We start from the raw sequence: 11,649 nt of genomic DNA, 5'->3' as shown, positions 1-11,649 counted from the left end.
TACAGTTAGCGGCAAAACGTGCCGTTATTTATGCGGAAATTTCAAATTTAACGAACGATTTAAGTGCCACAAAACCAAAAAAAAATTTGAAATAACCACAGAAAAGTGCTGTTATGCAAGCGGCGAAAATGAAGATATTTTTAGGTTAGTTTTTATTGAACTTTTACGTTATAGTTTTTGTTGCAAAATTGTTGTGTTACATCATTTGTAGCCTTTGCTTATTTTCTCAGTATACGATTTTTTCAATCCAGTGTATATAGCTGGCGACACGCGTGTACAGCCCAGGCACACCAGAACCACAACCATTGCCGAAAGAGGTGATGCCAACCACGTAGGGCATTTCGTAAAAGTAACGGTACATTATAATGGGTCCGCCAGAGTCGCCCTATGGTTTTAAGAAGAAAATATTTATTGCAACATATTCAACGATTAAATGGAAGAACTTTTCAGCAATAAAAATTGATGAGTTCATGTGTTCGTTGTATTTTTTTCAAAATTAAGCAAAGCACGTGTTTCAAGTTTATTTCCTCACCTGACAGGTGTCGCTCATTCCAACCGTATCGTTTGCACACAACTGCGAATGAATAATTCCATGATAAAGCAAATGGTCATCTTGCTCGTAGTATTTACCACATGCTTCATTAGTCAGAATGGTAAGGTTCGTCTTCATTAAAGTGTCCGATGCTAAACCGGCTGAGCATGTGAAAATATACATACAAACTACGTAAGTATATACTTAATACTTTAAATTTCACAACTAGAAAAGTAATTATTACAATCAAATGAAATATCTTGGAGTAACCTTCACCAACTTATTTAAATTCAATTTTCATGCTAACGACATGGTGAAAAAATGTAATAACCGTTTTCATGCCTCATCAATGATAATGAAAAATACAAGTTTAAGCACAAGAACTAAAATTTTGATTTATAAAGTGGCTCTCCGTCCAGTCTTAATGTACGCTTTGCCGATTTGGTTTCATTTTTCGCCTTCTTGAAATTGAAATATTGAACGTAAAATTATAAGATTTTGTTTAAACAAAAACTTCATTCACTTTAAAAAGAGATACTCAAATAAATATATCTACTCAAATTCTAAAGTACTCCCTTTTAATAAATATGCAATAAGAGCAATATTAAGGTTTTTCGACCATGTTCGGAATTGTGACAATCCATTGATTTCTGATGGTATCTTGTCGCAGTCGAGTCATACTTGGGTCAACAGCAGGTATTTATCTCCACTTGGTATTAGTAAAGAAAATATAATAAATGATGTTAATCATCCAGAAGCCTTCTGCTCATACTTTTATGTAAAATCAACACTTGGTTCGCACAGGGGCTAGTTTAAGCATAAGCTTTATTTGCTATTATAGCTTGTAAGATTTCTCTTTTAATTAGTTTTAAGTTAGTTTTACGACTGAGTCGTAGCCCTCAGAATACATTTAAAAATGTCGGGAGCAAGCATTTATTGTAATTTTTTCTTTTTTTCCTTTAGATTAAGATCTGTTTTCGGAAACGTTTGTTTAAGATAAAATATGTATAGTCTTAAGTTATAACTTTCTACTTTTGTAAATAATTTGTATTTTTGTTTCTTTTTGGTCTCAATAAATGAAATTTGAATTTGAAATTATCTACCAACAACTATCTTCACTTAATTTTGCAGCAGCAACACTGCTTTATAAAACATAATTATTAAGTGAGGCAATAGTTTTGTTAAAGTTAAAAGTATTTGAGGAAATTTTTACTAATATGGCTCCTTCAAGCGTATAATTGCAATATCGTTGTAGGCGCTCGGATATTCATGGCCAGGATGTATGTAAATTTCATCGATTTCGAAATCCTTTGCATGCGTATCGCTTAGGTTGAAACCGCCAGGACGCACCACAATAAGGGGCTCACTGAGATTTCGGAAAAGATTTTAGTAGTAGTATGGACAGTACGTATTAGGATTACCCAAAAGCTAATCTTTCGAATTCATGGATTAGATGAACCTCCGGCTTTTTCGTAGAATTAAAAATTTTTCACTTTTAAAGCTTTTATATATACGAATTTTGGTATTAAAACTAACCCCGCTGAGGTAGATTGTTTAAGGAATTTTATGCTCTACAAAAATGTGCATTGTGAAATATTTTATTAATATTTTCGGTTAGAATAAGTTTAGTTTAAACCATGATTTCGACCGGTTAGTTTTTTAACCCAAGTATGTACATATGTATGTTATACATACTTTGAATGAAAAAGACAGTGCGCAGCTGTCAGCAAATGTCTTCGATCGATTAAAGCGCCGCCACATTTGTAGCTTACCCTGTTGACCGTAAACAAGTCAGGCCAACCAATGGCGCCCTGTAAATAAAATAAGACATAAAATAATTATGCAAACGCTAAATAATTAAATAATACAATTGCAAATAAAAAGTATGTGCAATGCAACAACATTTTCAACCACAACATTAATTCACTCACCATAAAAGGGAATTCATTTCTCTCTGCCAGTTTGCCAAAAATTGCAATCAGCATCTTCAATTATACATTTGCAAGCACAAACACAAGAAATAACAATATTTTTACAGAAATATTGCCCTTATAATACTCACGAATTTGCGGTATTCTTTTGTCCGCCGGCACATCCCGATATGCACAACAAATGAGTTGTGTACTTTTGTTGTAATTACAGGCACCCAAACATATGTCTTGTGATTCCTTCGCCATCTGACGATACACATTGCGCGTCACATAGGATCCAAGCCGGTTTCGTGTGGTTAGACAGCTTTGATGCACATAACAGCCCATCACTGTGGGGTCACAAGAATTATGCGTTACTGATGGATTTGCAGAATAAAGCTTTAATATAAATTTTCTAATTACCCAAACTTGAAAAGTGCACGACAAGTAAAGCAATATTGCCGGTGAAATATAAAATCTGCATTTTTAAGCGGATTTTTCCCAGTATGCCAGGCGGTTAGCGTACACAAGGATGACTAAACTTGTTCTGGCTTTTAAAGCAAGTTAAATGCAGTAATGGCGACTTTCCAAGAATTTGTGTCTACTAGCGACCACAACTTGAGGTTAATAACTAGTGTCTACTAAAGTGGCGAAAAATGTTCGCGCATTTGAGTTGGAGTTAAATTTTGTGTAAAATTGTCCTTAGTTATATTTTGGTGAAAATTTAGTGAGATCATGCTAAAAACTCTCATTAATTATATGAAAATCTCAGGCCAGGAAAATGACAACGTGCTTTCATACCTCAATTTATTTTCCAAAAACTTTCGGAAGATTGAATTTGTTTTAAGTGAAGGAAACGTTTTTATATAAATCATTGATACTTGAATTTAAACTTTGCCTACATTTAGGGTCAAAAAATAAAACAATACTTAAATAAAAATTACTATTGGCAATAAAATTAGTATAATTGGTTGCGTTGAAGTTTACTTTGAAGAAAACACCAAGAGTCCCATAAAAATATCTTTAGCAAACAAAAGAGTTTGGTTACAAAATTATTTTGGAAAAAATAAAATACAAGAAATAAACATGAATCTTGGTTGCACCGAGTCTGTAATACCCTATACAAACACAAAATAGTCTTTAAAAGAGCTTGACTTTGATTGTTCTGTTTGTATGACAGCTATATCCTACAGTTTTCGGATCTGAACTATTTGTATGGAGATTACACCTTTGTCTTGGACAATAATCCATGCAAATTTTTTTTGAAGATATCTCGTCAACTAAAAAAGTTTTCCAAACAAACACTTGAATGCGATTGCTCAGATTGCATTTCAGTTATATGCTATAGTGGTTTGATATCGGTGGTTTCGGCAAGTGAGAAGTTTTTTGGGAGAAAAAGACGTGTGCAAAATTTCAGATTGTTATTTCAAAAATGAGGGACTATAAAGACTGCAGAACCGACGGACATGTATAAATCGAGTCAGCTTGTCATGCTGAATATTCATATATGTGACCTGGTCTACGAAAAGAGGGCTAACGTGCGAAAACTAGTTTTCTGGGAAAAGCTGTTAAAAATATTCGTCAGTTTCTCGTTATCTCATTAATTGTTCTCCTTTTTTTGACACCTAAGCCCCCTTTTCGTAGACCAGGTCACATATATACATTTTGTATATTTTATATAGACTCTGACATTTTCTTCTGGTTGCAGTTCATTAGCCTACATTTAGGAGAATAGGTAACAATTATACGTTGCCATTTTATTTCTATGTTTAAATATTTATTTTCCCATATATATTCATTTCTATATAATGACAATGTTTTCGTACAATTTAAAACGCAATATTTATTCTCTTACAATATCAAAATGAGACACGTTTAATAGTAGACAACTTTCTCAATCCAGTCAATATAGCTGGCGACCCGCGTGTAAACTCCTGGTGCTCCAGTGCCGCAACCAATGCCGAAAGAGGTGATACCAACTATGTAGGGCACATTAAAATAATTCGTGCCAATATTACGGTACATTATAATAGGGCCGCCAGAGTCACCCTGTGTGAACGATGTATTTTAATAATTAAATACTATAACATCAAATAATAAAAAATATGCAACAATATATTGGAAGAAAAATTTGATGAAAATACTTTCGAAAATGAAAGACAACTGAGGTGAAATTTTTAAAATCATCACCTCTTTGGCAGAGTTTCAACTCACCTGGCACGTATCACCCCTTTTTACCGGGTCATTTGCACACAATTGCGAGAATATAATGCCATCTTCCTCATAATATTCGGCGCATTTTTGATTTGGTAGAATACTCAGCTCGGCCTTCATTAATTTTGACGATGATAAACCGGCTGAATATGCGGAAAGTAAGACAAAAACCAATATTATTAATTACATTTAAGAAATTCACCAAATGTTGAGTATAATTTTTTCGTTTCATAATTTTTTCCTCGGCTTTAATCTTCCTTTCACGAAATTAAGCCCCTCTAAACATCGCTTGAAAAATTATTTCTAAATATTTTCATATTTCTAACTCACCGAATTGTGTATTACCATAACCGATAGCCGTAACATTTGCCGCCTGTAATGGCTTTGCCCACAAACATGCTGGTCCAGAGTTAACGGATCTGCCGGCACTGCAACCAAATTAAACTTTAGTACTGCGAAAAAAAATCTAAAATTTAATGGTCTAGTGTCTGCATATGAAACAGAACCAAAATTTTTGGCTAAACAGTATTGAAACTCAAGGTCGCCAAAGGCACTTCCCAAAATTCGACTGCCTTCGCAATTCAGAAAGTTATTCTACTTACTAATATTCCTCTTTCAACAGTAGAATTGCAATGTCGTTGTAAACACCCGGATACTGATAACCTGGATGCATGTGGATTTGATCGATTTCAATGTCCCTCGCCTCGGTATCATCTAAATCGAAACCACCTGGGCGCACCACAATTGGTGGTTCACTGAATGTGCAAATGCGAAATTAAAAAGATAGTTTTTAATGTGCCGCTATATACATATTCATACATACTCCGAATGGTAAAGGCAATGCGCCGCTGTTAGCAAGTGCCGACTGGTGATCAAAGCGCCACCACATCTGTATGTTATGTCGCTGCTGCCAAAGGTAGAGCGCCAACCTATGGCGGCCTGTGAACGATTTTTTAACACAAATGTTTCTTTTAAAATTTTTTAAAATGTATGTGGGTATGAAAGCTGCATACTCACCATAAACGGAAATTCATTTTCCCTCGCAAGTTTGCCATTCGTTATAAATATGAAGGAGAATTTGCGGTGATCTCGTTCACATTCTGCGATCAGAAGGTCGAATAATCCAATTTAAACAGACAAACATATAAATATGGTATTTTTATTACAACGTTTGCACTTTTTATTCACACATTCACTTATGTCACTTACGAGTTTGCGATATTCTTTTGTCTGAGGGCTCATCTAGCGAGGGGCAACATAGAAATTGTGTTGTTCTATTGTAACCGCACACACCCAAACATAAATCTTGCAACTCCTTGGTCAACTTGAGGTAATTAGCGTGTGTTACATAGTTGCCAAGCCGGTTTCGTGGTGTTAAACACGGCTGATCCTCGTGGCAAGCGATTGCTAAGCGCACATTAACTGCTGTGAAATGGTTTTTTTAGTTTTTATCCAAAACCTTTATTATAAATAAATATATAAAATAAAATATTTTATATTTACCCATAAGCAGCAATTGTGCTCCTGCTAGTAAGCTGAAAAGCTTTGTGAAAGGCTTTGGCTTATACATTTTGCTAGAGTTTTCCTTTGCTTTTCGCTTCAACTCCAAGCGAGCGCAGCGCATCTGATCGCAAGGACCAGCAAACTTGTTCTGAAAACTTGCGGTTCTTCGTTAGAAGAAGATGCAGTTGCAGCGTGTTCGCTTACATACAAGTTTAAAGAGGCGAACACCTGTTAGCAACACTGATAAGAATATCGGTACATTTGGCTTGTGGGTAGAAATCACGGTTTAGCAAAGCAAAAAATAAAAATGCCAAAATTTTCATAATAAAGATAAAAATGTACCGTTATTTCTGTCAAAAGTAGTTTGCACCACTTAAAAGTGTTGACTTTGACTTAGAAGACGAAGAACATCCTAGGCGGCCAAAAAATCGTGAAGACGAGGAAATCAAACAAGAAAGAATTTTGAGCGCTACAGAAAAAGACATTTTTGCATCAGCGAAATAACCCTAAACAATTCGTAAAATTGAAATGATCGAATGACGAAAAGTGCCCCGAATTTTCGACAAGACACGAGGCAAGAATTTTCCATCATGACAACACTCACTCGTGTTATAAATTATTTGGAACGCAGCGGTTGGGAAGTTCTGCCTTTCTCGACATATAGGCCAAACCTTTCCCCATCTGTATAAAGTTTTTAGTTTGCGGCCTAACTGGGCATAGAAAATTGGCTTAATTTATTCCTGTTCGCCAAGGCAGCGGATTTCTTTTGGATGGCATCCACAAATTGCCAGCACGAAGGGAAAATGTTATTCAAATGGGCAATACATGGAGTAACATCCCCAACAGTATATCAGTATTATTCAACAGCTGCAATATTTTGCTTGTTAAATCAAATTCTCTTCTTCAAATAGTTCTGAAGGTAAGTATTCCCTTCCGATTCAATAATTTTTTTTTTCTCAGTGTAGCTCACTTAAATATAACAACTTCAGCATATACTTATAAAATTTGCTGCCGATTTTTGTTCACCCGGAAAAATTATTAATTTCTAGGGTTGCCTTAAACATTTGAGATTTCTATTATACAGTACATAATCTCTTTATCTCTCTCTCTCTCTTTCTTAGAGGTGTATTGGTATAAAATGCGCGGTTTTTGTGAAAACGGAATACTAATTTTGAATGGAAAAATAAAAAAAATCATTCAAAGTATTGATCATTGGTTCTTTTTATATATTTTGACCACCTTTTAAGGCTCGTTCACAACAAATGTTCCCTGCCAACTCATTGGTATCCTAACGCTCATCGGTATACCGGTATGAAAATTTTAAATTTTACAAATGCATATATTTCTACATAAATGTCTGTTTATTTAAAAATCGTTTCCTCAATCCAATCAAAATAATCAGAAATACGCGTGTAAATGCCCGGGAAACCGGTGCCGCAGCCAATGCCAAACGACGTAATGCCCACAATATAAGCCATACGAGAGTAACCGTCGATTTTTTCATACACGATCAAAGGACCGCCAGAATCTCCCTAGAAAATGGAGATAATTATGTTATAAATTGTTGTAAATATAATTACCCGAAAGTGTTGGTGTGTGACATAATGTACTATTATGAGGATAAAATAGTAAGACTTTGATCAAAATTTTAAAATTCTTAATCTATTCTTCAAAATCAATGTCGTCCCGCTTAGCAAATATAAACTTGTGCCAACGTTTTTTCCAATTCTCGAAACATCTGTTGACGTTCACGTTAATTGGCTTCAATTGACTCAAAACGATTTCCCCGGAGCGCTCGTTTGAGTTTGCTGAAAACTCAGAAGTCACACGGAGCTAAATTTGACGAAGAACTCACCAAAAATCAATGCAGTATGCGACGGTGCATTATCGTGGTGCAAAAACCGAGAGTTGTCTGCCCATAATTCCGGCCTTATTTTACAGACAACATTGCCCAAACGACGCATAGCACTGAAATAGAATCCCTTGTTGACAGTTTGGTTGGTCAGAAGGATCTCAGAGTGCACCTCACCTCGATAATCGAAGATAGCTGTCAACATAAAATTTTCGTGGGCCTGATTTGACGTGTTTTTTTGGATTTTGGTCACCTTCGCCGGGTCGTAAACAAAGATGCAGGAGTCATCGCCAGTAATATTACACTTCATGACATCCTGGTAGTCGGAAAGCTTTGTTTCACAGATGTTAACGCGACGTTGTTTTCCGAAAAAATTTAGTAATTTTGGAACCAATCGTGCTTTCACTTTTCTTAGGCCCAAACAATCTTTCAAAATGGTTTTCACTGATCCTTCTGATATTCCAAAGATGCCATTACGATCTTTGACTGTTAATCGCCGATTCTCAATCACCAATTGCTTTACGTTTCGGCACTAGGCATTTGATTCCGCACACGAAATTTAATGGAACTTCTTTGTTGAATAATTTCACTCACCGTAAAAATCATCGAATGCACTTTATGTACTTCAGAAAGACAAGCGCATACTAAACACTAATGAATATTTTGTTGTGACATTTGCCACAGATGTGAAAAATAAAAAAATATTTCGACAAATGGGTTTTCATCAAAAAATATAATTAAAATGTCTTACTATTTTTTGTCACATACATATGTATTTGAAGAAGGTGAGTATTAAATTACCTGACAAGTATCACGCAGCTTTTCATAATCTTTTGCGCATAATTGTGTAGAGATTACACCCGAGCTGAGCACTTCATCATCCTGTTCATAATGTTGATTACACTCCTCATTGGATATGGTTGATAAACTAGTTTTCAATAGAAGTGGCGAAGAGGTACCGGCTGGAATATGCAAAAATATTCTTAAATCTAAGAAAACTCGGCTATTTTTCCCGTTACTCACCAAACTGCGTATTGCCATAGCCTATGGCAGTAACTTCCTGCTCGGCCAATGGGCTATACCACACGCACGCTCGAGCAACAATCGGCGTGTAGTTACTAGAATTCAATAAAATCTCTAGTCAATACTCTTCAAAATAAAGATAAGTCATATGATATGCTTTCTCACATACATATATGCTTTTGCCATACGAACGATTGCTATGTCATTGTATAGACCAGGATATATGTAGTTGGGATGTTCAATAATCTGGTCGATATCATAATCAGTCGCTGTGGTGCTATTTAGGTCGAAACCACCTGGACGCACCACAACTGGAAGGTCACTGAGGAGAAAAATATAAATATTGGAAAAAAATAAAAAAGGTAATATTCCTTTAGGGAACCTGGAATGATAGAAGCAGTGGGCCGCTGTTAGTAGATATCTGCTGCTGATCAAAGTTCCACCACACCTATAAGCTATGCTCTCTGTACCATCCTCTTTGGTGAAACGCCAGCCCAAAGCAGCCTGTGATTTGAAGGGAAAAAATTAGTTTAAATATAAAAATGAATATTTTAGAATCGAGCTTACCATAAATGGAAACTCATTTAGTTTGGCCACTTCGCCAAATGTAATAAATCCATAGGGTAAATGAGCGTCTAAGCATGCTGTGTGTATTATTTAAAGGTAAGATTATTAAATTCCCATTTCATTTCATAGAATTTTCGAACAGATATAAACTCCCTAATGCAATAGAATAAATTTAAGGAGTTGCAATCGTTCCAGACAAAATATTTTTTAAATTTCATAATATCAGATTAATTAAATTTATAAAATTAGTAAATAGGTGGCAACCCATATAAAAATTATTTTTCAAAAATACTTGTATTCTTTTTATAAGAAATTCCATCTGATCAAATTTGACTCAGACCTTCTTGAGTCAATACGAGCAACCCCACGCTTTATTTAATTTTCAATATAATTGTTGTACTCCTCGATTGGGATGGCCTTCAGTGCCATCATGCCATCGAATGACTCTTAATGGTTTTATCAACATAGCAACATTTTTTTATTGATTCGCAGTTTATATGTACCGATCCGGGTCATATTTGATCAGAAGGTATTAAATAAATTAAGAATTACGATATGCAAAGGCATACATACATATATAAGTACATACATTGATATAGTAAGCGATATTTTTGTGGTTGAGTATTGAAAGTGCAACAAATCAGCGTCACGTTTTTATCAACACAATTACCCTCGCAATTGGACTTCTGCCTATCAGTAAGGGTTAGAAATTCCTCAGGTGTATAATAATATCCCTTATAGTTTTGCGGTGTGTAACACTCTTGACTGTTATGGCAGGCATCGACTGGCGAAAATATGTGAACAACTGTCGATAAAATTCAATTTTATATAAATATCTTTTTATAAATGTGTTAGTGTGGTAAATTATGTATTTACCCAATATCAACCAACTAATGATGCCAAAAATTGTAGGTTTAGAATAATTGCGCAAGCGCGGCATCTTCACCAACTTCTCCAACTGACTGATTGCGAGTGAAAACAAAACTTGAATGTGAGAATTTAATGCTGTTGGCAAACATAAGATTGCTAATTGAAAACAATTGCTGTTAAAACATGTTCGGCTAAAAATAAGTGAGTTACGCCTATAAGCTTTGAAACGCTTGAGAACAGTTTGCTAACAGGTTTCATATAATACAAAAGAAATGCATTTATATTTATTATTTTTTTATTGGAATTTTTGTGTTTTTTCTTAACACAAATTTGCTTCTCCACATTTTTCTCATTTAAAATATTTTTATACAGGCTTCTAACATTTTTGAAGTCTTTGAATATACTTTCGTTTCTTTTCATTAAATATTTCAAGCTTACAAAGTCACCGTATAAAAAGTTAAACTCCCTTTAAGAGGGGTATTCTAGTCTAGAAACAAAAAATATGAATTATTTTTATATTTTCAAAGTTTAACTATTAAAAAACATGTCTTTAACAAGATTTTTCTAAATTCAAATTGTTTTCGGACATATTGACATTTTGCTGATCTGGCATCCAAACTGATTCGGCCGGAAATGAAACCTTAAACTCTTTTTTGATGCAGCTATATTTGTTCAAACGTGTTTTCAGGTTCTAGTGTACCGATTTTCCTTTTTAGAGAGTCTTCTTTACAGACTTGTCTATATCTGGAACTATCCATATCCCCAAAACTTTATTGTTTTTAAAAAATTCATTCGAAAAGTCAAATAAAATGGTACAATAACTTTTGTTTTTATTTCAGTCAGTCCTTTTTTGTGACTAATAATTTGTATTTTTTTGGGTTCTGAATGCTAGGAGGATAGAAATCGTGGGCATTGTCAAGTTGTATTTTTAAAGCATGGATGTTTATAAAGTAGTCAAGTCATTGCCATTACTAAATAGCCAAGCCAAAACCACATTTATTCTAGAAACATTGTTACACTCGGTTTATGTCGCCAATTTGGGTATTTTGAAAAGCATTTCCATATGTTCTTTTGTTGAAGAACTGAAGATATGAGAGAAAAGAAAAATCTATAAAACCAAATTTATTGCTTAAATACCTGAAGTTTAAATTTTCAATGATCAATCAAATGTGGTTATA

At 34.6% G+C, this 11,649-nt stretch overlaps 1 protein-coding gene and 1 long non-coding RNA gene across 2 annotated transcripts; both read right to left on the bottom strand.

The window, feature by feature from the left end:
* Positions 1–149: 149 nt before the first annotated feature.
* On the bottom strand, positions 150–11,597 carry LOC126761578 (uncharacterized). Its single transcript, XM_050477882.1, has 19 exons — positions 10,478–11,597; positions 10,191–10,406; positions 9,602–9,678; positions 9,417–9,538; positions 9,204–9,356; positions 9,035–9,129; positions 8,813–8,973; positions 7,524–7,691; positions 6,368–6,387; positions 6,160–6,323; positions 5,866–6,081; positions 5,674–5,756; positions 5,480–5,595; positions 5,259–5,411; positions 4,987–5,084; positions 4,657–4,799; positions 4,320–4,491; positions 533–693; positions 150–385 (listed from the first exon to the last, which is right to left on the bottom strand). The coding sequence occupies exons 1-19, from the start codon at positions 10,539–10,541 to the stop codon at positions 227–229; spliced, it is 2,541 nt and encodes an 846-aa protein (XP_050333839.1). The 5' UTR covers positions 10,542–11,597; the 3' UTR covers positions 150–226.
* On the bottom strand, positions 626–2,534 carry LOC126761277 (uncharacterized). Its single transcript, XR_007667352.1, has 3 exons — positions 2,464–2,534; positions 2,228–2,343; positions 626–693 (listed from the first exon to the last, which is right to left on the bottom strand). It is a non-coding gene; the product is annotated as an uncharacterized LOC126761277 (long non-coding RNA).
* Positions 11,598–11,649: the final 52 nt, after the last annotated feature.

The sequence above is a fragment of the Bactrocera neohumeralis genome, chromosome 6 (assembly GCF_024586455.1).
Source record: "Bactrocera neohumeralis isolate Rockhampton chromosome 6, APGP_CSIRO_Bneo_wtdbg2-racon-allhic-juicebox.fasta_v2, whole genome shotgun sequence".
Taxonomy (NCBI): domain Eukaryota; kingdom Metazoa; phylum Arthropoda; class Insecta; order Diptera; family Tephritidae; genus Bactrocera; species Bactrocera neohumeralis.
Note: the sequence above shows the minus strand (reverse complement) of the source record. Positions and strands in the feature narration are given on the sequence as shown.

Excerpts from the sequence above, each read along its gene's own strand:
- LOC126761578 (XM_050477882.1), bottom strand. The coding sequence starts at position 10,541 with ATGCCGCGCTTGCGCAATTATTCTAAACCTACAATTTTTGGCATCATT. Across the intron at positions 5,757-5,865 it reads CAAAAGAATATCGCAAACTC|AATGTGAACGAGATCACCGC; the intron begins GTAAGTGACATA and ends TTCTGATCGCAG. Across the intron at positions 694-4,319 it reads TGAGAAAGTTGTCTACTATT|CCGGTTTAGCATCGGACACT; the intron begins AAACGTGTCTCA and ends TCACATGCTCAG.